The 26,447-nt window shown below is 39.7% G+C and overlaps 1 protein-coding gene and 1 non-coding gene across 5 annotated transcripts in view; both read right to left on the bottom strand.

The window, feature by feature from the left end:
* Window positions 1–1,522: 1,522 nt before the first annotated feature.
* Window positions 1,523–1,596, bottom strand: Trnaa-ggc (transfer RNA alanine (anticodon GGC)). The gene has a single exon. It is a non-coding gene; the product is annotated as a tRNA-Ala (tRNA).
* Window positions 1,597–10,826: 9,230 nt separating this feature from the next.
* Window positions 10,827–26,447, bottom strand: part of Mroh8 (maestro heat like repeat family member 8) — a 59,893-nt gene continuing 44,272 nt past the window's right edge. Inside the window, exons 16-24 of one of the 4 annotated variants that reach the window (XM_047540580.1) lie at window positions 26,180–26,294; window positions 25,709–25,849; window positions 24,191–24,355; window positions 23,330–23,485; window positions 20,857–20,979; window positions 19,200–19,299; window positions 18,883–18,948; window positions 14,343–14,500; window positions 10,827–11,051 (exon numbers count right to left, since the gene is read on the bottom strand). In XM_047540580.1, coding sequence (XP_047396536.1) covers window positions 14,352–14,500; window positions 18,883–18,948; window positions 19,200–19,299; window positions 20,857–20,979; window positions 23,330–23,485; window positions 24,191–24,355; window positions 25,709–25,849; window positions 26,180–26,294 — 1,015 coding nt within the window. In that variant the 3' untranslated portion in view covers window positions 10,827–11,051; window positions 14,343–14,351. Of the gene's footprint in view, window positions 11,052–14,342; window positions 14,501–18,882; window positions 18,949–19,199; window positions 19,300–20,856; window positions 20,980–23,329; window positions 23,486–24,190; window positions 24,356–25,708; window positions 25,850–26,179; window positions 26,295–26,447 lie in introns of those variants that run through there. The other 3 variants (XM_047540581.1, XM_047540582.1, XM_047540583.1) reach the window with 3 other exon arrangements.

The following is a 26,447-nucleotide window of genomic DNA, read 5'->3' as shown; positions in this document are numbered from 1 at the left end:
TCAGGACTTGTAAGCCAAAATAAGAAAACCAGAAATTCATTGCCTCATTTCTCATCTCTTTGTAGTTTGGATCCCTGTGAGTCACTGTCTGTGAACTCTGCCCATCTCTTTGTGCTGGTTTTGATTCTCTATATCACGTATTTACCAATTCCTCAAAACTCTTGATTTCTAAATTCCACAAATGTTTACTGAATGCCTGCTAGGTGCACAACGCTGATTCTTCTTCAAAGGCAGTGTCTTTTAGATCATCCCCACTTGAACTAAGGGGCATCGATGGCTTGAAATGATTTAAGAACAAAAGCAATGATTCTAAAGGTCCTCTACTAAACAAACCAAACTGAGAACCCTGTTTTTTGTCCACCCTCTTTGAGACTGGATTTGGGCTGTGACTTAACATTTTCAATAAATCATATCCTGCCTATGGTTACAATGCCCTCTGTTTTCATCTATTTTTTGATTCTCCTGATCTATCACTCTCTACCTCCAGGCAGTAACTTGTTTCTATGGGTTTTCCTTTTGCCATATTATGATTTGCAAACTATTCCAAATTCAAGCATTGGAAGTGCAGGCCTTGGAATAGAGGTCAAAAATAAAAGGAAAATACTCTTGAGTTTCCTATTTCCTTAATAAGGTCAATTTAAATAATACTCTTTCAACTATAACTAGATTATGTCACTGCTTTTCAATAAACAGTACAGTCACACTCACCAAAACAAACAAAAACCATTCGAGACAAAAACCAAACCAACCCAGGCTTGGTGGCCATCTCCTCATGACTTCCCTACTCCTCCATTCCCTCCACCTCTTCACCAAGTCTGTGGAGGCCTGATTTTATACTTTCTCCTTCAATCTGTCTTACACTTACTAATTTCTCTCAAACCTCATTTATGTTACGTCACTGTCCTTTTCAAAACCCCTCAGCAGTTCACTATTATCAGTTGAAACAAATTCAGGAAGATAAGCTTTGGGGATACCAGCAGGCCCAGCCCCTGCTCGTGTGTGTACATGTGTGTGGCTACAGTCTTCAATATGCTCTTCCTTATTCATATTATCCCCAGGTGTGCCCACTTAGCAAAAAACTGAGCTCTTCTGAATACAAAATGAAGTATAATGAAGTATTACTGTGCCCTTTCTTTTTTTTGGTATTGGGGATCGAACCCAGAGGTGCTTAACCACTGAGCCACATCCCCAGACCCCTTTTATTTAAAAAAAAATTTTTTTTTCATTGTAGATGGACACAATAACTTTATTTTATGTGATACTGAGGATTGAACCCAGTGCCTCGCATGTGCTAGGTGAGCACTCCACCACTGAGCCACAACCCTAGGCTAACCCCAGCCCATCCCCAGCCCTTTTTATTTTTTATTTTGAGACAGGGTCTCGCTAAGTTTCTCAGGGCCTCACTAAGTTGCTGAGACTGGCCTCAAACTTGTGATCCTCCTGCCTCAGCCTCCAAAATCGCTGGGATTACAGGTGTGTGCCACCAAGCCTGGCTCCCTTTATTTTTATTTTATTTTTTTTTTTGGGGTGCTGGGGATTGAACCCAGGGCCTTGTGCTTGCCAGGCAAGCACTCTACCAACTGAGCTATCTCCCCAGCCCCTCCCTTTATTTTTGATCCAGATACATGTGAAAGTTGTTTCTACTTTTGTCCCACTGTGTGATCACACTTATGGTTAGACTTGTGGTTTAATATCTCAGAGTTCCCTCAGAGCATGTACTTGGAGCCTGATTAAGACCTTCAGAGGCTCCAAGACTAAAGATGATTTTAGTGCACACCTTCCCAAATGTAATTCAAAATATAAGCAATTCTAAGCCACAAAATAAATAAAAGAAAGTGTGACAAAGTTCTGATAGTTTCCCAAGATGCTTATTTCCTTTTGAAATTCTGTGAAAAAAAATGTTTTTCTTTTGTTCCCTAGTTTGCGATGCTCGAGGCAGGTGCTCTGTTCACACATGCCTCTCTTAGGAAACATTAGTCATCTAACCCAACTGTCAAAAAAAGCAGTTGATAGTTGTGGGGGAGGGGCAAGACCTGACCTCACCACTCCTACAGTTCCTGCTCCTCAAAGGAAAAAGTGATGGTCCTTGAGCTGGGTCCCTACAGGGAAAGTCCTGCCGGTCCTACACTCAGGAACACTGCAGTGACTTTTGTAACTCCTCCAGAACTGGATCAGGAAAGGAGAAACTGGAAAGCAAAATTTAACTTAGAAATATAATTTTAAGGTCTTTATCCCTCAAAATCTGTGCCCAAACCTTCCAATTTGGTCACAAGATATTTCAGAATAGCATTTTCTTTTAAGGCTCCCCGTGAGAAACTGGGACTGACACACAGACTTCGTTCTACTTAGGACCAAAACGTAGGATCTTTTTTTCTTCCTAAATCCCTACATACATGGGATAATCATCCCCCTCTGCAATCCCAGGGAAGCTGGAAAACAGAACATTATTAGAAGCCCTTGAGAAGAAGGTCTTAGTGGGAAAAGCAAACCTATGGGAGGGATGTATATAATACCCAAAAGAAAGCAACAGCAAATGGTGTTGTGAGATTATCTGTTGCTTTTTTCCCCTTATTTTAGTTCCTTCATTTAATTTGGAGAAACTGACATTTTTTCTTCCTTCTTTGAAACAGCTAAGACTATTACACATGTAGGGGAGGTGTGCATGATAGAAGGTATAGAGGATTGAGCCAGGGCAGTGGTGCATACCTGTAATCCCAGGGACTTGGGAGGCTGAGGCAGAAGGATCACAAGTTTGAGGTCAACCTCAGCAACTTAGCAAGACTAAGCAACTTAGAGAGATCCTGTCTAAATAAATAAATAAATAAATGGGGCTGGGGATGTAGCTCAGTGGTAAAACACCCCTAAATTCAATCTCCAGTATGAAGAAAAAAAAAAAAAAAAAAAAAAAGAAGAAGAAGAAGGTAGAGAGGATTGAAATCATAGGTCTAAGTTCTAGCATTGATACTTGTGATTTTTGATCACTGGCAAGTTATGTAATCTCCTGAGCCTGTTTTCAATTCTGTAAAATGAATCTAACAGTAATATCTAAATTATACAATTATTACAGGAAAAGTAAACATGAAAGTTCTATTCAAATAACAATTATAACTTAGTATCTCTTCTACTATTTTCTATTGTACCAAGACCAACTGGCTCCTTTCCAGTCAATGCAAATCTATTCTATTTCCACATCTTTTTAAAAAAATTTTTTTAGTTGTAGATGAATACAATATCTTTATTTTATTTATTTATTTTTATATGGTGCTGAGGATCGAACCCAGTACCTCACACAGGTTAGGCAAGTGCTCTACCACTGAGCCACAACCACAGCCCCTATTTCCACATCTTGAAGCATGTTGTCTCAATCAATGCAACTGATTCTTAAATGCATGAACTTAATTGAATAACTGAGATTAAGAATGGGTCCATTTAGCCCAAACAGACCAAAGATTATATACACACCAGTACTGCATAAAATATCCCTGGAATTACATAAGAAACTGGGTCAAGTGTTACCTATGGGAGAGGAATTCACTAAATTACAAGATAGAAATAATGAGTTTACCTGTGTACCTAATCTTCCGAAGTCCAAAAATTAAAATGTATACCAAAAAATGAAGGATCATTACATGTGCATGCCAAGATATTTAAGATATTTTTACTGGTTTTATTAATAAGTTCAATCTATTTAAAACTGCACATAAGAATTTGTAAGCATTTTGTCATTTCAGAAACCATTTTCTCTGAATATTTAATTTTAAATAAAATATAGCACAGGGGTAGAGAATCATGAACTAATTTTTATACATGATAATACCATTATTGGTAAAGCCCTGCAGTTGAAATACCGTGAACAAAAGCAATATCCAGGTGACCAATTCTGACCCATTAGACCATTTGTCCATTAGACCATTTCCAATGTTAACTGAATTTTTAACGAAAGTAACAGATAAAAGGATAAATTCATCAAAAGATCAGGTGTAATGGCGCAAACCTGTAAATAAATCTCATTTGACTCAGGAGGTGAAGACAGGAGGATCACATGTTTGAGGACAGCCTGGGCAACTTAATGAAACCCTGTCTCAAAATAAAAAATAAAAAGGGCTTGAAATATAGTTCAGTGCACCCCTGGATTCAATCCCAGTATTGGAAAAAAATTCAAAAAAAGAAGAAAAGAAAAAAACTCTTATGAATCAACATGAAAAGACTAACAAATCCCCCCAAATGGGAAAAGAGTTTGAATACAGTCTTACAAAAGGAAATGTGAATGACCTTTAGACACAAAAGATGTTCCATCTTTCTAAAAAAAAAAAAATGCAAATTTAATCCACCGGTAAAACCATTTTTTAACCGATTCAGTTGGTAAAAATCTGAAGATTGAAAAATGCCCCAGTAACTCTCCATTTCTTCCTGAGTTAAGCCCAATTCCTGGTTATGCCTACGAGGCACAAAGATCTGATACCCCTGTATAACACCACCTTTATTTGCTGCTCTCCCCTTTTTCGATGTATCCTAATCTTCCAGGACTCTCTATGGTTCTTTAATACACTAGGCAACCCTGGTGTCTTAGGACTATTCCCTCTACCTGGTATATTCTTTCCTTGGATTTCTGCATGCCCAACTCCCTGACTTCCTTTAAGCCTTTACTCAGATAGCACCTCAATGAATTATACCTTTAACCATCTTACTCACAATTATGCCCTTTCTTCCCCATGAACACCACACTCCTGAACCCTGTACCCTCATCTCTGTTCTGGAGTATGGTCCAGCCTCTATTATATGATTTCACATTATTTTTATTTACATTTACCCATATAACATTTTATTTCCCTCATACTGGTAGAATATAAACCCCACTAGGACAGAGATTTGGGTCTGTCTGATTCATCTAGAATAGTGCCTGGCACATAGTAAGAGTTCAATAATAAATGTTTGTAGAGTGAATCTCACATTGTGCCAGCAAGGATATCGTGAGACAAGCACACTCTTACTTTGCCAGGGTGAATGTAAACTCTTTATTTAATTATTTTTTAAATGTAAACTCTTATTGTCTCCTTGGAATAAGACAATAATTTGTTTCTGACAATAATTTGTCAAATATTGTCTTTGACAACATTTCTTATTGAAATTGCAAATCATGTATCCTTTAACCTAGGAATTTCACTTTTAGGATTTTATGTTAAAAATGCATTTGGTAATGGGTGAGATATGTTGTCTATAGTTAATCACTATGATATGTTTTTAAATGTCAAAGACTAGGGCTGGGGATGTGGCTCGGTAGTAGAGTACCTAGCATGCAAGAGGCCCTGGGTCCAATGCTCAGCACCACAAAAACAGTAAAATAAAATAAAATAAACATACTTAAATATCAGTCTAGAAATTACTTGACTGCCCATTCATATAATAAGCACAATGAAATATTGGGTAGGAATAAAAAATTAGGAAAACTTTTTTGGACTAATATGGAAAAATCTCAGACACTTTAAGAAGTACAAGGTACAGAATAATGTGTAGAGAATAATTTGTGAAAAAGATGGGAAAATAATATAGATTGTTCATCAACGTGTAATTATGTCTTGAAGGAGATGTGAGAAGCTGGTAACATGGGTACCTACAGGAAGTAAAGAGGGTGACTGGGATATTTTGTAACTTATGAATTTTGGACATATATATGTATTACCTCTTTAATAAATCTATAAGTCAAGAGAAACAAAAATTACCTGAACTCATTTCCCCACTTTTTACTGTATTTTGGGCTGGAGTGTAGCTCAGTGGTAATGCCAGCATGCATGAGGCACTCACTAGGTTTAATCCCCAACACCACAATAAATTTAAAAAATAAAATACTGTATTTTAATTTTGAATAAACCCTAGCTGGTTTAGAACAAAAGAATATGTAGAGGTATAGGGTTTACTACTCTGGTTTAAAACAAAAGAATATGTAGAGGTATAGGGTTTCCATGAAAAGGATGTAGAAATGAGCATCTTGAGCTGATTTTCACTTATGATTTGGTTTCAAGGTGAGACCACTTAACTAATATCCAGTTTACATTTTTCTTTTGTTATTGGCAGTGATAAGGACTGGGTGGTGTTATATTAATATTTCAGACATCTTAAAAGTTCTTTCGGGAACAAGGACACAATTTCCTTATTGTTAAAAGGTAAAAACTTTGAAGGCCATAAATTAGAGGAAACTTTTATAAACTTTAAAAAAAATCTATTTTCAAATATTTTTAAAAATATTTTTCAGTTATCAATGAATCTTTTATTTTATTTATTTATTTATATGCAGTGCTGAGGACAACCCAGGGTCTCTCACATGCTAGGCAAGTGCTCTACCACTGAGCCACAACTCCATGCCTCAAATACTTTAATAATGCATTTGATGGAAATAGTTTTACAAAAGGTTTTCGTCTTCGAAATAGAAAACAAAATTCTCACAAGATTATTTAAAGCTTTAAAACAGGTTACCACAAAGGAAGTTGTGGACTATGTTTGGCTTAAAGTCTGTATGAAAAAAAAAAAATAACAGTTCACTAAAATGTAAAACTGGGTTGCTCACCCACTATTTGAAATTCTGTGGGGTCCTGTATTGAAATAATCAGAACAGTAACACAGCACAAAAGCTCTCTAGAAGTAGCCATGTTAGTGGAAAGGCTTGAGGGCTTGCCTATAAAAATACATTTCTGTTAAGTCACAGTATTTCTTTCTTTTTTTTTGGGGGGGGGGTGCTGGGGATTGAACCCAGGGTCTTGTGCTTACAAGGCAAGCACTCTACTGACTGAGCTATCTCCTTAGCCCCAAGTCATGGTATTTGTACAGACTACAAGCCCCTTTCTTTTGCAGAGTCCTGTCCTTTTTGATACATCACAAGTGATGTCCTAAAAACAACTGATACACTATCAGAGCTTAACTTCAGCCTGCTTTAGTAGCTCTGGTTTGGTTCAGTTGGTATTTGGTTCAAAGACGTGGGAGTTGTATCCTCAGCCGGCGTGGGTGGAACTGTGTCTCTTTGAAACCTATGAGTGGTTGGGGAGGCAGATGTTCCACCTGACTCAAAAATGGAGGGGAGAGGCTGTGCATAGTGGTGGATGCTAGTAATTCCAGCAGCTCAGGAGACTGAGGCAGGAGAATTGTGAGTTGAAAGCCAGCCTCAGCATCTTAGTGAGCCTCTAAGCAACTTACTGAGGCTCTAAGCAACTTAGAAAGACCTGTCTCAAAAATAAAACATAAAAAGGGTGGGGACTGTGGCTCAGTGGTTACTGTTGTCTTCTGAAGTGGTCTGGGGGAAGATGAAAAACAAGACCCTAAGGACCAATGGACAAAAGACTGGACCCTGTTTTATGCATCTTCTGTATTGTCTTACCTTCCCACCTTTTCATCTAGTTCACATGTGGACCTGTTCTCTGGATTCTCAGCTCCACATCCCTTCTAACCTCTTTCTGAATACCTGCTCCTTTAAAAATATAATTCCCTTTTTATATTCATGCCACTGTTTGGAAAAAAAAAAAAAAAGAGGGCGGAATGACAGTTCCCTCATCAAGATTCTTTGGTGTCCACAGGGAACTCTTTTTTTGTGAGTGGAGCGGGGGGTGCTGGGGATTGAACCCAGGACCTGGCGCATCTAAGTTGGTGCTCACCACTGAGCTACACCCCAATCTTAAAAGGAACCATTTTAAACCAGTGTTATCCTCCTTGGACATCAGATGAGTTTAGCAGGATAAGTGAATCATGGCGGCAGGGGCTGATGTTTAAGGGAATTCATCACCATTTTTCAGCAGGGGTGGAAGCCATTACTCCCCTTTATGTTTTGCATACTAGGAGGTAGTTGTTAATTATCCTTGTCCTTCTGTCTCATCCTTTTCCTCTGCTTCTGAGCAGATTTAGGAGAGATAGGAAAAGCATATGTGATAAGTTTTCAGGGATGACAGGAAGTCTCCATTCCCTACTCTTACCTCAGACCCTACCATCAAATACTTCGTCCTGTCTGTTCTGCTCAGTGATACTTTAAATTTTTGAGTATAGGCTCATGCCTTTAACTTAAGAACTCTGATTAAAAGCAAAAATTCCTTCATTAGATCAACTGTCCTCAATCCAGGAGCCATCTTGGGACTGTAGCATGGCAGAGCCTCCGGAAACTGAAACCCAGATTTTTGAGGTACTGGAAACCTTCAGGGACACTATAAGTCTACAGGGTAGAAACTGTACTGCCTCAGATCCCCATGGCTAGATGGGAAGACACACAAACAACATGAGGGAAAAAAAGGGAATAAAGCACTCCAAACAAACCAGGATGCTCCAGTTATAGAATCCATTGACAACACAGTAGAAGAAATGTCAGAGGAGGAGTTCAGAATTTACTTAGTGAAATTGCACCATGACTTAAGGAGTGAAATTAGAGATGTGTTTCAGAAGATGAAAGATAACTTAAATAATGAAGATCCTGAAAAGAAATCTAGAAGAAATCTTTGAAATGAAGGAATCAATAAACCAAAATAAAAATTCAGTGGAAAGTAGCCACCAACAGAGGAGACCACTTGGAAGACAGAACCTCAGGCAATGAAGACAAAATATATAATCTTGAAAATAAAGCTGACCACATAGAGAAGGTGATAAATTGTGTGACGTTCCCTCACCCACATACAATGCCTGAACAGTAGTAGTTGCTGAAGCCAACAGAGTGGAGCTCTGACTACTTCTGGGCTGATAAGAAGGACTCCCATGGCAATGGCACCGTGGTGGGGTCCGCACTGCTACTCCAAAAGCAACTGAAAGGCCATCAAATGCAGAAAGAAATGTCTGAATTCGTCTGAGAGAGGATAAAGATTGAAGAAGAATATGCAAAGATCTAGGCTAAGCTCTCTCAGAACTCCTTGGCTGCACAGGAGGAAGGCTCCTTGGGAGAAGCATGGGCTCAGGAGAAGAGCCTGGCAGATGAAGCAGAAGTTCATCTCAAGTTCTCCGCCAAGCTTCACAACGAGGTAGAGAAGCCCCTAATGAACTTTCATGAGAACTTCAAGAAAGACAAGAGAAAAGTGTGACCACCATATCACTGACCTCCGCAAGCAACTCGCCAGTCACTGTGTCAGTGGAGAAGACCCAGAAAGCCCTCGCAGAGTGGCAGAGAGTCCTGGAGATGAAGACCCAGCAGCTGGAGATCAAGCTGAGCAACAGGATGGAGGAGGACATCAAGAAGGCACAGAGAAAGTCCACAGGCTGGTGATGACCTCATGCGCTGTGTGGACCCTCTACAACCAGGCCCAGTCCAAGTGGTTTGAAGAGATGGTGACCACCACTTTGGAGCTGGAGTGGCTGGAAGTGGAGAGGGTGGAGATGATCCAGCAACATTTGTACCAGTACACACAGCTGCGGCACGAGATGGACATGTTCAACCAAAGCACAGTTGAGCCTGTGGACCAACTGCTTTGAAAAGTAGACTTTTTTTGAAAAGTGGACTCCCAACCAAAGACAGAGAGCTGTGGGTCAGAGGGCACAAAACAGGCAACATTTGTCCTGTGGACATGGAGATCTAGACACACCTGTGCAGCCCCAGAGGGTCCTGCCCAGGAGAAGGGCTAGGTGTCACACGGAGAGGAGACGGTGTCTCCCGCTGGATGAAGCTGCCCTCCCACCCACTCTCCTGTCCACTGAGGAGAGAGGAGAGAGCTGGTGACTCCAAAAGGGTGGTCTGAACGGCCCAGCTGGGGGATCCCAAATATTCCCAGGCTAAGAAGACAGACTTGTAACCTTGCCCTTGTCTCCAAGACTGAAGTCCCCCAAACCCCATGCCTTGCTTGTTGCTCTGAGAACAAACTAAGGCTGGAACTTTTTGGTCCCTGCTGAGTTCCATAGGGGTGGCCGTCACACACTTGTGCTCTTAGATGCCCCAAGGCCCATCCTCCAGCTGGTCCCTTTATCTCCAGGGCTTTGGAAGATCAGGAGAGGGCTCTCTCTGCCTCCAAGCCAACGTCAGGATCAGAATCATGGATACAAGGTGCCATCAGCTCAGCCTGTGCCTAGAATCCTTTACAGTCTCTCTCTTTTTTTCTCACTGCATTCTGGAGCCCAAATCTGACTTTTCTTGGCCACTTTTCATCCCTGTGAGTCTTGGGAAGGCCTGTTTTCTGTCTTCCCAGATCAATCCTGTCTTGAGAGGTTGGGATGGAACTACCTCATTCAACAAATTAGCCCCAAGTTGGAGCATTGAATCATGGTTCCTGTCAGACCAGGAAAAAAAAAATCCCTTCATTAGGCCATGCATTATTAATCATTCACATCTAACCAGTTCATCACATCTCCTGAGAGGGACAGGAAAAGGTGCAAGAATATGGGAAAAGGAAGGTGGGGAGCTGGAAGAGGCAGAGAGATTCAACAATTTTACAATTTTATCTAATGTAGTTTTACTTGCTCTGGCTAGTGCCTGAGTCTTCCCTTCCCCAACCCTACCTTTTATATGTATGGTAGTTTTTAAAAAATATTTTTTAGATGTTTATGAACCTTTATTTTATTCATTTATTATAAATAAATGGTGGTGCTGAGAATTGAACCCAGTGCCTCACACATGCTAGCCAAGTGCTCTACCACTGAGCCACCACTCCAGGCTGTACTTGGTAGTTTAAAATACAATACGAGGGAAAAATATTTTTTTAAAAAAAATAGATGTTTCAGTATAAGGAGAAAAAAAGCAAAACAACATAAAAAGTGAGAACCTAAAAATAATAAAGACAGATGGATCAGTAATAGATGATGAATAATACATTTTAATAGTGTATCATAAAGATTAAACCAAAATGACATTCTATTATATTGAACTTTTATTTCAGCATAACAAAATAAATGTCCAGAAATTTTTGTTTTGTATATTTTTTAAAAATCCATAAAACCATAAACCTGTCTTTGAGGAGCCTTATATAAAAATAATTCAGCTCTTCAGATTAAACAGAATCAATAATAATAATAATACAATTATTATTAGGTACTTCTCAGGCCTTCCCAATTGCTGAGGTAGTTCAGTAAAGAGTAGTCCTCTGTCTCTTAATGGATGCTTCTCTCTGTGAATTTTAACATAATAAAGTATAAATAAAGTACAATAAGCATTGTTGTACTTCCTATTCCCTGTTGGTGGTATTACTCAGAAAATAAAAATATACTTGGAGAGAAAGGGTAGCATAAATATGAGCAAAGAGAAAGGATTTATTTGATCTCTCACATCCCTAGAGATTAAAACTGCCATCTTAAACCCAGTCTCTGAAAGGACACGCCCCTTTTGTTTTGGATTTGAAAAAGGAAATTCTTCCTTCATTATTAAATAAATAAATCAAAAGACAATACTGCTGTCACTAGCGGTCTGTTTCTCCTGTGAGACTAGAATAGTTCAAAAAAACCAAGGATCCAGAAAATGTTAAGAAATAACCACCACTTTTGCTCTAATTCCACTTTTTTTTTTTTAAAGTAGAGGATGTATATTCCATCCAATTAAAAAATAAAATAAAGTACACTAACTTTTAGGTAAAAAGTGTTCAACCTTTGCATTTGATGACTTTGATACTACTACTTTACAATATTTGATTACATGAGTTTTTTTGGACCATGAGTTTAGCAATTGAGATTAGTTCTAGAGCAGATCTGCATTTATTCCTGTTCAAGGGAAAGGACAGATTGAAGAAAAGTGGAGGAGACCAGTCAAGGATGGGAGCTTTGGAGACAGACTACTTGGGTTTGGATCCTGGCTTTGCCATTTATTAGTTGTGTGACCTTGGGCAAGTCACTTTCATGTTTGGTTCCACAGCTTCTCCATCTGCAAAATGGAGATAATAATAGATGAAGAGGTTACACGGATGAAAAGAGCTAATCATATAAACTACTTAGAGTTAGGCTCATTATAAGCACTCAATAAAATGTTATTCATTTTTATTGGATAATTCAGAAAATGGACTAGTTCAAAAGTGGAGAATTGGTTACATGTAACGAGATCAAGTAGATTATGGCAAGGGGTGCATGGACTGAAATGTACTCTCAGCATTGGCATTTATCATCTAGTGACCACCCTCAAGGTATACTCCTGGCTCTGCTTCAGGGTGTGGAGAGTGGTGACAGAGGATGGGAGAGCAGTGACTGAGACTGGAGGTCTGATGCCCTCATGACTGTGGCATGCCTGATGCCTGGGAATGTGTATGTGCAAGGGCACAGGATGCCTAGCTGCTGTGGCAATGCCCTGCATGAGGAGGCTCTGTGCAAGAGTCCTGTCAGCTCTGACCTTGATCTCAGGCACACAGCTCCCAGGAAGGAAGGAATTCTTATGCTAGACAACCACAGTGTTTCACCAGCTCTGCTTCTTCAGTTCCTGCCTGTTTTACAGTAACTGTTAACAATGGACTTTCTTGGGAGCTACACAAAGCTCCTAACATTGCACTTTGCAATGGGTTGCAACTGAGGAAAAGCTACATAGATGTCCTAGTTTCTGTAACTTTCCTGAATACAAAGAATAATGCTTGCATCCTTTTTAACCTGATGAGACATATATAAATAAAGATTGCTGGTGTAACTCTTCAGATCTGCAGCTCCATCAGAGAGCAGAGCTCCACCTGATCCCAGCTTCATCTTCAAAATCTGTGATTCTTCATTTTCCAATCCCCCTTTGCCCCTCACCAGAACCAAGAGTTTGGCCATGCTGGTTATGGCATGAGGGTGAAGATTTAATCCATCAAAAGCAAGTAGGGTTTAGCTCAAGCACCTGCTGGCCCCACATACAAAGACCTTTTGGGCAGTGATCCCCTTTGAAGCCCCACCTGGCCCACTGTCACAACCCTCAAAACTAATCTAACTCACTATGAATCATGGAGAAATTTGTTCCTCAAGATACCCTGGCAGAGGGATGGGGTGGAAGGTGGTGGATAGGGTGAACAAGGATCCATGCTGCTCACTATACAACCAAACCAATGCAGTTAACTACTGGGTGTGTCTCTTCATCTGCTAATCATTCCATTTCCTTTCCCTCCCATACCACCTCCAAGAGGCCTCCCTTTGCCCTACACAGGTCAGCTCTGGCTCTTAGGTTATGTTCCTCAACCAAACAATAGCCTGGCAATTAGACCAACAGTGACCCTTTCTAATTAGTTAAGTGCGCCCCTTAGGGATTTCCCACCCTTCCACACATGGCTTATGAAGGTATTCACCAAACATAAACTAATCGTTTTCTTAGAAAATTTCTGCTTATAAGAAAATGTTCTCCACCTATGCTTTTAGAAGGCAGTAGGTACTCAACAGCAATAGTTTCTATCCTAGAGCTATTTGAGATTCTGACAGCAGTTATAGGAGAGGAAATAAGGAAATAGGAAAAAGAGGGAAGAAAGGAGTGAAATTGGGATAGGTTTAGCATTATATCTTTCAGAAATTTTTTATTGCTTGAAGTTTTTGTTTTGTCCTGTTTTGGGGGGGCCCTCTGGGGGTTTAAACTCAACCGTGCTCTGCCACAGAGCTACAGCCCCAGTCCTTTTAATGGTGATCCTCCTGCCTTAGTCTTTGGAGTAGTGGGAATTACAGGTGTTCACTACCACACCTAGCCTGCTTGAAGGATTTTAAGAGAAAGAGAAAGGAAGGAGAAAAGCCATAGGGATTTAATAAAAATAAATTATTAAATATGAAACCACAAAAGTGGACTGGTATTTTAGTCTTAAGATTGTTGACAATTAAGTAGCCTTGACAAAAGAGCCAACAACACTGACATTGCAACATTTAATTGTTTCGTACTGGGGATTGAATCTTGGACCTCATGCATGCTCACTCGTGCATGCACTCTTGCATTGAGCTATACCCCAAACCCTGGAATCTCTATTTTTAATTTTTAATTTTTTGGTATTGGGGATTGAAACCAGGAGCGTTTAACCACTGAGTCACATCCCCAGACCTTTTTATATTTTATTTAGAGACAGGATCTCGCCGAGTTGCTGAGGGCCTTGCTAAGTTGCTGAGGCTGGCCTTGAACTTGCCATCCATCTGCCTCAGGCTCCCAAGTTGCTGGGATGACAGGTGTGTGCACCACTGTGCCCAGCTGGAATCTCTTTCTTGACATGGTTCTAGACACCTGTTTATCAAGACTGGAAGTTTATGGATGTTCTGGCATGCCTTAAAAACTCATTATGTTTTTCACTGTTATCTGAAAATTTAAATCAAGACTGCATAATTTAAATTAGGATTGCGTATTCTAATTACTTAAAGAGTTTGACAGAAGAAAAAAATATGCCAGAGGTAATTAAATAGGTGGAAGTGGCTGAAGTTTGGAAATGTGGCGGGTAGGCGTTAGTTGCTTGAAGAGCATCTGAAAGGGTTGGCTTTTACCTTACCTTGCATTTCTAGGTAGGGAGACAGCCCATGAGCTTCCTCAACCAGCAAACTGTTGGCTCAGGTTCTGGCTCAGTCGTTACCTTCTGGACTCGGAACAGAGCCTGGGAGGTGATGATGCGCAGAGAAGGCTCAGGGTCCTGTAGCATCTCTCTCAGATCTAAATGGCAAGAAAACCAAGGTTGGACCTAAAAGTCCTTTGAGGTCTCTGGAAAGGAGCTCTGCTCGAGATATAACAGCCTCTGTGTCCAGAGGCCAACTTTTTATAAGACACTGTCTGAAAGTGTAAACATTGATGAATGGATTCCAATTTAGACCTACAAAACCTACTGTTTCTGAGTTGCTCCAAAGTGTACTCCTACAATAGTCACATCATAAGTAGTCCACCTAAAGTCAATTCATCTGGTCCTTCCAAACCATGTCTAATGTCACCCTCTAGGCTGCTGTGTCCTAAATGTAACTTAAATCATTATTCCCTTCTCTCTTCTGTCTATCTTTCTCTCTCTCTCTCTCTCTCTCTCATGGTGCCAGGGATTGAACCAAGGGCCTGGCGTCCTTTTTGAATATTTTCTTAAATTTTTATTTTTTTATATTTTCTTATTGCAAAAGAAATACATGCTCATTGTGTAGAAAATTTAGACAATATATGTGAGCACTAAAAGAAAATAAATGTTACCCATAATCCTATCACCTACAACTAACCACTACTACTTGAGGATTTATCTCTCCGGTCTTTTTTCTAGGCATTATTTATAGATGTATGTTCTTATTCTTTGTTCAAATGAAACCATATGATCCTGTAATTGATTCTTACTCAAAGATCTCTAATCATTATTTAGTCATTTAGAAATTCTTGTTTAATATTTTCATGTCTATATATGATTCTACAATATGGGCATGCTATGATTTATTTTCTAGTCTAGAATGTTTCTCATTTGTTATTCTAAATAACAACGAAATGAGGGCTGGGGTTGTAGCTCAGTGGTAGAGCCCTTGCCTACCATGTGTGGAGGCACTGGGTTCGATTCTCAGCACCACATATAAATAAATAAAATAAAGGTCCATTGACAACTAAAAGAATATTAAAAAAATTTAAATAACAATAAAATGAACGTTCCTGTAATTATTTATTTTCATAAGTTAACATCCTAGAAGATTGATAAATCAAAGTATATGCTTATTTTAAAGGATTTTGATATATACTCTCAAACTTCTCTTTAAAAAAGTTGAACAATTTATGTTCATATAAGTATAGTGTACACTATCAGTGCCTTTTAATACATCAGTGTTGAGAATAACTGACAGAAAAGCACATACGGGCATCTCTTTATTTTACAAACTTCCGATTACTAGTATTATCAAATATTTTTTAGGTATTGGGCATTTGTAATTCCACTGTGAATTGCTTATTCATTTTGTTTGCTGCTTTTGTGAAGGCACAGATTTGTTTTAAGGATATTAACTCTTTATCGTATTAGAAGTTTTTACTTTCATATTGTTATTTGATTTTCAGTTTTGTCTGTTTCTTTTTGTTTTTTTTTTTTTTCAAAGTCAGTTTTAAAATTTTTTTATGAAGCCAGGTGCAGTGGAGCATATCTGTACTCCCAGAGACTTGGGAGACTGAGGCAGGAGAATAAAGTTCAAGGTCAGCCCCAGCAACTTAGGGAAACTCTGTCTCAAAATTAAAAAAAATAGAAAGGGCTGGGGCTGTAGCTCTGTTGTAGCAAGTCCCTGGGTTTAATCCCCAGTATAGCAAACAAACAAAAAATATGTAAACAAATATAACCTTCCATTTTGTGGATCTGTCTTTGATATCTACTTAGAAAAACCTCTCATTCTCTCTCTTTTTTATTTTTAACAGTACTGAGGACTGAACCCAAGGGCAATCTACCACTGAACTACCTCTCCAGTCCTTTTAATTTTTATTTTGAAATTGCCCAGGCTGGCCTAGAACTTGTGATTCTCCTGCTCAGCTTCCAAGTCACTGGCATACATGTGTACCACTGTGGGTGTATTTCACTGTGCCCACAGACTCCTTATTAAGATCTAATTCTCCAAGTTCTCAAAAATGCTAAGTCCTAGCCTGGTGCAGTGGCACATGCCTATAATCCCAGAGGCTTGGGAGGTTGAGGCAGAGGACTGCAGGGTTTTTTTTTTTAATATATATATATTTAGATGTTATAGACCTTTATTTTATTCTTTTATTTATATGTGGTGCTGAGAATTGAACCCAGTGCTTCACACATGCTAGGCACTGAGCCACACCCCAGCCTGGAATACAGGTTTGAAGCCAGTCTCAGCAACGTAGCCAGACTATTGGCAACCTAGTAAGACTCTGTCTTAAAATAAAAAATAAAAAGGAGTAGGCATGTGGTTCAGTGGTTAAGTGCCCTTGGGTTCAATCCCTGGTACCAAAAAAAAAAAAAAAAAAAAAGCTAAGTCCTCTTTATGGTTTGGAGCTTTTATGGCTTTTATGTCTTAAGTAGCATTTTAGCCTTCAAGTTTGTCATGTTTATTTCCAAAGTGGAATATTTCACCTGTCTTTAGTTTCTTAAAGATTTTGCACTTAGGGCTAGGGTTATAGCTTAGTGGTAGAGTGTTGCCTAGCACGTGTGAGACACTGGCTTTGATCCTTAGCACCACATAAAAATAAATAATAAAGCTATTGTGTCTATCTACAACTAAATATTTTTTGCACTTAGATCTGTGTCTACATGTTTGAAAGAATAAAGAGCAAGTTGGAGAATATCATGCTATGTGAAATAAGCCAACCCCAAAAAACCAAAGGTCGTTTGTTTTCTCTGATAAGTGGATAATGATACACATAACAGGGGCAGGGAGTGGGTAAGGGAAGAATAGAGGAATGCTGGATTGTGTGGAGTGAAATGAGGGGTGAGGAGGGGGAAGGGGGGAGGGAAGGCAATGGAATGAGACAAACATCATTACCCTACGTAGATGTATGATTACACAGTGTGACTCTACATTGTGTACAACCAGAGAAATGAAAAGTTGTACCCCATTTGTGTACGATGAATCAAAATATAAAAATAAAAAAGAATAAAGAACAGACATCAATTTTTAATCTAAAGAACTGAAACTTTAATTTGTCATAAATCAGTTTAAATTGATATTTAAATTGATGTTGTTTTTTTTCTGTTTAATTTAGCTTTAAAATTAAAAATGGTAAATGACCTAAGTTTATTTCTAAAAGAATACCCTATTTTTTTCCTTTGTTCTATTTTTTTGAGATGGAGTCTTGCTATGTTGCCCAGGCTGGTCTTGATCTTATAGGCTTGGAGTCTCTTGCCTCAGCCTCCTGAGTAGCTGGGATGACAGGATAAGCCATCACGTCCTGCCAAATATCCTATTCCTAAAGCAGATAAGCCCCAATGAGGGAAGAAGGAGTGTGTGGGGTTATTCCATTAGGCTAAACCACATGAGATTGCTGATATTAGACTCTTTTTGACCTAGAAATGATGATTTCTTTGATTTATCCTATTATATATGTATACAACTTTATAGACATACACTAAAGCTCCTATATAATTAACTTTTGAATGGAAAAGGAACTTTGGTTCCCCAATGTTTCAGATTAGAAATAATTTCCTTTTAATGGTTAGAATCAGCCATGTAGAATTCTATCCCATAGAATATCTGCATGGTTTGTTCCTTTCTTCCTTCTTTCTGATATCTATGAAGAAATGGGAAACCTTAGAGAAGAGTGGCATGATTTTCTTAAATAGACTAGCCTCTAGCTGCTTTAAAATGTAAACATATATATATAAACATAGAATCTCTCGTAAGTTGCTGAGGGTCTCATTAAATTGTAGAGGCTGGCCTCAAACTTGTAATCTTTCTGCCTCAGCTTCCCAAGTTGCTAGGATCACAGGTATGTGCCACCTCATTTGGCAACTTACATGTTTTTATTTTAAAAGTAGTGGATTGTTCAGGATTTTAATTTGGTTTTCAAGAAAATAATTCTGGATTGTGAGACTTAGCATTTCTGGGCATTTTCCTATTGTAGAACTACTTCTTAAGTGGAAATAAATAATTCTTGGAGTACTAACCCTGCAGAGCAGTACAATTACAGAAAATTTTCATTCACTGAAAATTCCAAAAACATTTGCAGACAGTAGTTGCCTTATATGACTATAAAACATTTCTGTTGCCAAGTCCTACACCTTACAGGATGACTACTTGTAGAAAAGAGAGCTGCAGTCATCTCTGGTATTTGTGAGGTATCACATCAATTTACAAAGATTGTCTTTCTAGGTTATGCCTTATTTCCTGGCAGAAAAATTTAGGAACTGACCCAAGATGTTCATTAAAGCTAGTTTCCAGACAAACAGGGTCATGTCTTTCCCTAAAGGGGGAACTGGACTGGGATGAGACTCATTCAGCTGAGGTTACCAATGGTTTTGTCTGGATCCTTTTTCAGGATCCATGGATGACAGAGTCTGAGCTATGACTGCCCAGAGTCATGGCCTCAGATACCTTCCAAAATATGGGTACATCCCAAATCCAAGGAGTGTTATCACTTACCATGCTGTATCCAGTCAGTACCCTTTATACTGAGCTCATTTTGATCCATGTATTTTGATAACAGCCCTAAAGAAAGGATAAAATCAGTGAGTTATTATCATTAAAACATCTAGGCAGCTGGCAGAACTGGCTTTTTGATAGTTAAATTCTAAAAACTGGACTTCCAAGTGTCTGATATTTATATATAGATAACACAGCTCCTTTCTCCTAGAAGTATTTTCAAAGACATCTTCAAAAAGAATGGGGATACTCAACAACACAATTTGGCAAAGTACAGGATAAAAGTGACTATAGAAATGAAAGAATTTTCTTTGTACCTACAAACAAGACTGCCGCTCTTCTGATGGGAAGTTTTGTGTTCTTGGAGTACATCAGAGTTTGGGCTAGGATGTCAATTTTCCCCCTGCATTTTATTCCCTAAGTCGGGGGAAAAATAAAAGTACAAAGCAGTAAAGTAGCAGCACTGTTTTGATCAATCTCATCAGAGTTTCCAGGGTCAGGGTCTGTATCAGATACAGAGGCAGAGTACAGTAGAGCTTGATATAACTAGTGAATACTATCAGTGGACATGAAAATAGTACGCCAAAGTAACAAGCCCCTGTGCAAAGCTAAATCCTCTGAAAATCCCTTGCCACCCCCACTCATGCTGGGTATCACCTGCAATGCCTTTGAAGCATCCTAGCTTCCCTGGACTCTGCTCTCGAAGCTCCTCCTTGACCTCTTCCCTGACCACGTCCCTGTCTGACCTAATGATGCTCTGAGCATTTCGCAGGTGTTCCTTTCTTGGTGCATGTTATTTTCCACTTCCAGCTTCTATTCATTTCTGTAGGTTTTATCTCCTTTACTAGCTTGCAAGCTTCCAACTGCAGGTTTTAAACCTTGGTTTCTCCACGGCCTGTTGCCCATTGGGTATATTTTGTTTATTGGGTGAATGGATGTACCTCTCAGTGGATCCCTTACAAGGACAGGCACCTGAGAGACAAGTTGAGGACAGGAATTTGTTCTCATAGAGCTTATGATTTAACATGAACAATTTGTAGTCTCATCCATCAAGAGCACTGAAATTTCTTGCTGGAAATACTGTTATTAGTGCATTAAGCTATAGGCTTGGCTGCAGGTCAGAGAGAATCCTCAGTGGAAAGCCTGCACATGGGGGTTCCTGTCTGATCAGAAGAAACCACTCTGGGTCCTACACAGGTTAGACATATGGAAGATTTCCAGGAATAGTCAGTCAGTCCTAGGGACTTTGTAATGGAATCCAGATAGTTCTATAAACAATTTCTAGAAAACCAAGAATGGGCCTCCAGAACTTCCCTGGTCAGCCTGCCCCTATGATGAGCTCTGCTGAATCTTGGAGGTGCTATCTGGGCCCACTGCCATAGCCATCACGCACACAGCCACACTGCATGGCAGTCTTTGGGTGGGGTGCCCTAAACATGCTTTCATGGGGAATAAGATGATCTACCATATCAAGGAAAGGATTAGTGATATATAGTGATATATAACTCCATTTCAATTAAGCCCATGTGGAATTTTCTGAACAATACTATCAACCTGACCTTGTAACCCCGGAACCAGATTAGCAGGCTCCCAAGAGTGTACCAGTCTAATTTGTGAGGAAGGTTGGTAAGAGGAAGTGAATTTGTGACTCAATTGGGAAAGAACTATAGAAAATAGATCCACAGTTTAAAGCATTTCATGGATTCATGGGCTGGTATGAAATGTGTTGAGCAATATTTCCTGAATGCCACATTCTACCATTAAAAAACCATGTCAGAAAAACTAGGTATGGGGCTGGAGTTGTGGTTCAGTGGTAAAGTGCTTGCCTAGCACGTATGAGGCACTGGGTTTGATCCTCAGCACCACATAAAAATAAACAAAGGCATTGTGTCTATCTTTGACTAAAATAAATATTAAAAATACTAGGTATGTCAACACGTTGAAGAGGTGACAAAGCCATTAATTCTCACATACGAAAAATCTGCAGATTTTTCCAGCTTCAGTAGGTCTGATATACAAGGGATCTTTGCAGTACACTTCTTGGGGCAGCTTCCACTTTAGGAAATGAGCACAGATCATTAAAACTCGCTTGCTCTCCTGTGAAAAAGATGATCATTGATTAGCATTTTCAAACATTTTTTAAGCTGAAGTAATCTTTCTTCAATAAAACAAAGTTTAATGTGAAAGTTGATAAGCTCAGGATTTCCCTATGTGGAGTAAGGGGAGGGATGCCAAGGAACCAGAACCCTGCCCTCCTCCTCCAACTTCCCCAAAAGTCCCTGAAGGGAGGCATAAACCCTCCAGGGTTGCGGGGAGGTTGCAGAAATCCCTGGTGTCAGGCGTGATACCCAGATCAGAGATTCCAGCAGGATTCCCACTTACCATGCTCTAGGACAGGGCCCCGCCCCTATTTGCTACTCCTAAGTCATTTTTCCATCACTCTACATGGGGAAGTGTAACTCCTGACTTTGTGCCAGCTTTGTGGCATCTCTGATTTGGAAGGAACTCTCAAGTGCTGATTTAGCAAGGGGGCCTCTTCTCTAGTTCATTGCTCTCAAAATGCTGCTCAGGAACCACACAACACCTCTGATGAGTCTCCAAGCAAATATTTTATCCCAGGCCCACCAGATATTTGGGCACAAAAATTCCCTTGGGGATAGATGGGAATAAAAATTAGTTCACTGGAGCCAGATGGCACCTTTTCATTTTCATGAATGCAACAGAGCTCATCTCAATAGTTCAGAGTAGTTCAGATACTTTGGCAATTTGTAAAAATCTAGTAAACCAAAGATATGCAGATACAACCCTCTGGGTTTATGCCCACAAAAAATTCTCACACATATACTAGGAGAGATGTACAAGAATGCTTGTTGCAGTGCTATAATAATGGGAATTTGAAAAATTTCATGTCTAAATGTCCTGGAATTGAAGCAGGGGATAAACTGTAGGTTACTTATCTGATGAAATTCCATACAGCTGTGAAAATAAATTATCTAGAGCTATACAACATGGGTACATCTCATAAGTACAACATTAAACAAAAAAGCAAGATGTTGAAAGACACAGAGAATGATACAATGTACATGGTTTTAAACCAGGAACGATATTACCACAGGAATTATAAAAACAAATTTAGGATGACAATTTTGAGAGAATTCTGTAAGGGAAAGATGTAGAACTTATTCCTGTTTTACTTTTAGCACGGAGGTTGCTTTATGGGCGCTTATTATGATCTCTGTGCCCGTGACTCCTGACCTGATTTATGTTAGACCCCTTCCTCTCTGCTTAGTCTACCATCAAGCTTTGGAGAATGGCTAGAGGTTGTTCAAGGTCTGAAGGGAAATAATCCCAGAGTCTTGGCTGCTCTAAGTCTAATTGCCAAGGGCAGGGGTATGGTATCAATACCTCCAGAGAGCTGTTCAAGTCTCCTAGGACACACTCCCTGTCACCCGGTTAGCAAGTTCTGCTTTACTGTTTTTGGGGTCTGAAATGTTTCATGTTATGGGTATACAACTATAAACCTTCCTCACTCCAAGGTGCTAAGGACCGCAATCTTCCAAACTGTTTCTGAACCTGCAACCTGGACTTCCATTTCAGTAAAGGGGAGCACAGAGAGGAAGGAGCCCCAGCATTCTTCCAGAGTCCTGGTGGTCTAAATCCAACTCCCTGGGATGATGCAATGGTGGTCATGGTTAGCACCACAGACTGGATAGGTTTCTGATGTATGTGACAGAACTAAAGATAACGACATTTCAACTCCCCACCCACCACCCAATTAAGAGGATGGCTTCCATGGAAAACCACGATTCTTAAGGAAAAAAACCCTTGGAAGATTTAGGGGAGGAAACAGCTTCTCCAGATTGTCAAGGCTACTCTCACTGATCTAACCCCAACCTAGTTATTTGTCTCAATAATGAGGCAGTTCTTGGAATGAAAGAAGAAAGATGATAGAATGTTATTGTTGTCATTAAAAAAAAAAAAAAGCCTGTTGATTTGAGCACTGTGTTTAGAGCTTGGTGCTAGGCTGAAAATTGGGGTGAGGCTACAGTGAGGGTTAATACATCATTCTTACCCATGAAGGACCACAGTTTACTACACAAAAAACAGGAGTAAACGTTTTCACACAATTCACTTAGGTAAAATAATTGAAATGTACCACTGCATCAGAGAAAATGGAGAACAAAGATGCTACTACAAAGTCCCTGCCCTCAGAAGACATGAGTCCTGGGCTGGGGTCGTGACTCAGGGGTCATGTGTCCACCTAGCATGTGTGAGGCAATGGGTTTGACCCTCAGCACCACATAAAAATAAATAAATAAAAATAAAGGCATTGTGTCCATCTACAACTAAAAATATTTTTTTTAAAAAAGATATGAGTCCTTTTTTACAGAGTTGGCTGTGAATTTAGAGTTATTTGGGGCTTAAAGAAGTTGACGGCAGGCATTACCTCAGCTATTGCATCATTTTCATCCTGAGAATACAGAAGAAGTGGGACCAAGCTGTCCAGGACCTGGTTCTCCACACCCTTCTTATCTGTGGGCTTTACAGACTTTATGGAGGCTCCAAAGAGGGTCATGGAGAAAAGATGAACATCAGGTCTCACCTATGAAGGGAGCAACCACAGGAATACAACTTGATAAACATGTTCATGCTCAGCTTATAAGAATTGCAGGTGGGTTGAAATGTCAGTCTTAACAGGGGCTGTTTAGCTACGTGCAGCTGAAGGCAATACATGTGGATGGAGTCAGACCTGATATTTGCATTCTGTCTTGTCCCCTCACTCCACAATGGGAACTGGGCACAATCCTACCTGTTGTTAGAGTTTATGTCTGATACTGGCATTAACCATTCACACAAGCTGTTTTACTAACATTCAAAATCCCAGCCGTGGCACATTTTACTGTTCCAAGGATGCTAGTCAATGTGCTCTGTGTGTTTCTTTTGGGAAAAATGTTGGAATTTGAGACAAGGACATTAGTATAGTCTATCATCTTGACCCAGTCCTGTTATTCCTTGAAGGCAAATACAATGTTTTCTCCTATACAAACTCTTTCTCCATCCCACAAAGCAGGGTAATACCTTGGCAAGCTGCTATGTTTCAAATTTTTTTTAAATCTGAAAAATTAACATTAATTCCAACTCTACCAACATCATGGGTTGCCTGGAAGGGTCCTGAGAGATTTGAAAAGTGCTCTGAAAGTAAAAAGTTCTATATAAACTAGAACATACCTATTACTATCCCAGTTTCTACTCTGTTATGCCAATTACCCTCCCCCTAGGGAAAGTCCCTCCTCTCTTATTGTCTTACATCACCAAATAAGGAAAATATGGTCCTCATCATGGCAGTCAGTGTAGTAAAATCCATTGTCCTGACGAGTTGCAGGAGAACCTGAATGGCTAGCAAAACAATCTTTTCATTGGTTTCACATAAGCTGTCTAAGATGCACGGCAACAGGCTCTTTATGTCTTCACTCTGTGTGTCCAAAGGGAGAACATCACCACCTCTGCTGGTGACATGCCATCTGGTACTAAAGGGAGAGGGCTGTCACCTTCACTCAGTACTCAGGCAAAGGGAGTATGATGGCCCTACCTCAGTATGAGCAGGCCTGATATGCAGAGGAGGTGGTGGAGCTGTTGTGAGCTACCTCATAGGACAGAAGTGGGGCTAGGTGGGGGAGGTCCAGAGACATGGCCCTGGCCTTTTGAGAGCTCTCCTAACACTGCCAGAAAGTGGAATGTTAGTCCAGGGCAGTGTGGAAGGTATCTAAACAGAATATTAAAGACTATGGCAGGAATTCAGCAGAATTTTATTGAGGTCCTTTCTATTCTGAATTGTGATTCTGCTTTTCTGATATTCCTAAAAGGAAGCAGTCTCGGTTTTAAAATATATATATTTAAAAAGTAAGTTGAATAAAACAATAAACATTAATGCATCTAATCAATCAGAATAAGCCTTATTAACATTTGTCGTTTTTGCTTTAGATATATACTTTTTTTAAAATTCTTAAAAAAAATTTTTTTTTAATTGTAGATGGGCACAATACCTTTATTTTACTTATTTATTTTTTGTGGTGCTGAGGATTGAAACCAGTGCCTCACACATGCTAGGCAAGCGCTCTACCACTGAGCCACAATCCCGGCCCCTAATTCTTTTTTTTTAATATACATATTTTCTAGTTGTAGGTGGACACAATACCTTTTTACTTTATTTTTACATGGTGCTGAGGATTGAACCCAGGGCTTCATGTGTCCTAGGTGAGTATACTACCTCTGAGCCATAACCCCAGCTCACATATGTTTTGAAATAAAAGAAACAGAACTTGAGTGACAAAATTAAAGTCTCCTGGGTTACTCATCTCTTCTGAGTGAGGCCTACTTTTCTAGGGAGGCCTATGGGAAATGAGATCTCTTCCAACATGAATGTCAGTGATCTGTCTTAGATGACAGGCATCTTGACAGCACATCAAAGGCCTATCCCATTATTCCACAGGGCAACATGATACAAGGCATAAGGGACACCTGAATGTTGTCCAGGGTGTGATAATAATGAGTACACCTCTGCACAAATTGCAGGTTTCAAAAACTATGAATAAATGTGACTTTGACTTTAAAACATTTATCTGATTTTCTAATAGTCAGTACTAGACTATTTCCTAAATACAAAATTCAAATGGTAAAAAAGGTTGTATAGGAAGAAAGACCTTCTCCACCCACTCATGTCTCCAGGCTTCCCAATTTTCCTCTTAAGTTGTTTTCAGTTCCTTGGGTATGTTTTTGGGGGTATTCTATTTATGACTTAACAATCAGTGATTTGGGCCCCTCCTACCATCTCCTGATATCTGATGAGATTGCACAGTCCCTTCAAGGCAAGAATTTTAAAGGTGTCATTTTCATGATTCAGCCAGTCCTTCAAGCGGGCAGTGGAATATGTGCTTGGCAGTCTTCTGGCCACAGGACTCTGGAGAAGCTGAAAAAAAACTCAAAATCAGCCAAATAAATGATCTTGAAGCCCTTTTTAATGAAAGGAGTACCTTCCCACCAACTCCAAAATATGTTTCACTTTGAAATCTCTTCGATACAGTACACACACTACAGGGTGATGCTTATGTTGCAGATACATAAGATATACCCAATAATGAAAGTGTGGAGACACATTTCAATGTGTTTTAATCTGAAAATGTTTCTATTGCATGCATGAAATGGACCCCCACATGGTACTATGGTGGCTATAGCCTAGGAAGGTAGGCACTGCTGCTTTATGGGCTTCATGAACCCAGCATCAGGGAATGAGTCTTACCTCCACAAAGAAGCCTGCAGATGTGAGTTTGTGCTTATCGTTCCCTCGGTTTAGAAAAGGCACTAACAGGTACATGACCTTATGTGCAAGGAGTTGATTTCTTTCCAGCAATGCACTGCAAACCACAACATCAACAGAATGACCTTCAGACATGCTCCCACACAGAGGGCATTTTCTCAGGGTGGGACCCTCTGGACTTGCTGCCTAGCTCAGGAATATAGGAGGCTATGGCAGGGCCGGGATCTCCAAAAAATATGCCAGGCAGTCT

This window comes from Sciurus carolinensis, chromosome 2 (genome assembly GCF_902686445.1).
Source record: "Sciurus carolinensis chromosome 2, mSciCar1.2, whole genome shotgun sequence".
Taxonomy (NCBI): Eukaryota; Metazoa; Chordata; class Mammalia; order Rodentia; family Sciuridae; genus Sciurus; species Sciurus carolinensis.
Note: the sequence above shows the minus strand (reverse complement) of the source record. Positions and strands in the feature narration are given on the sequence as shown.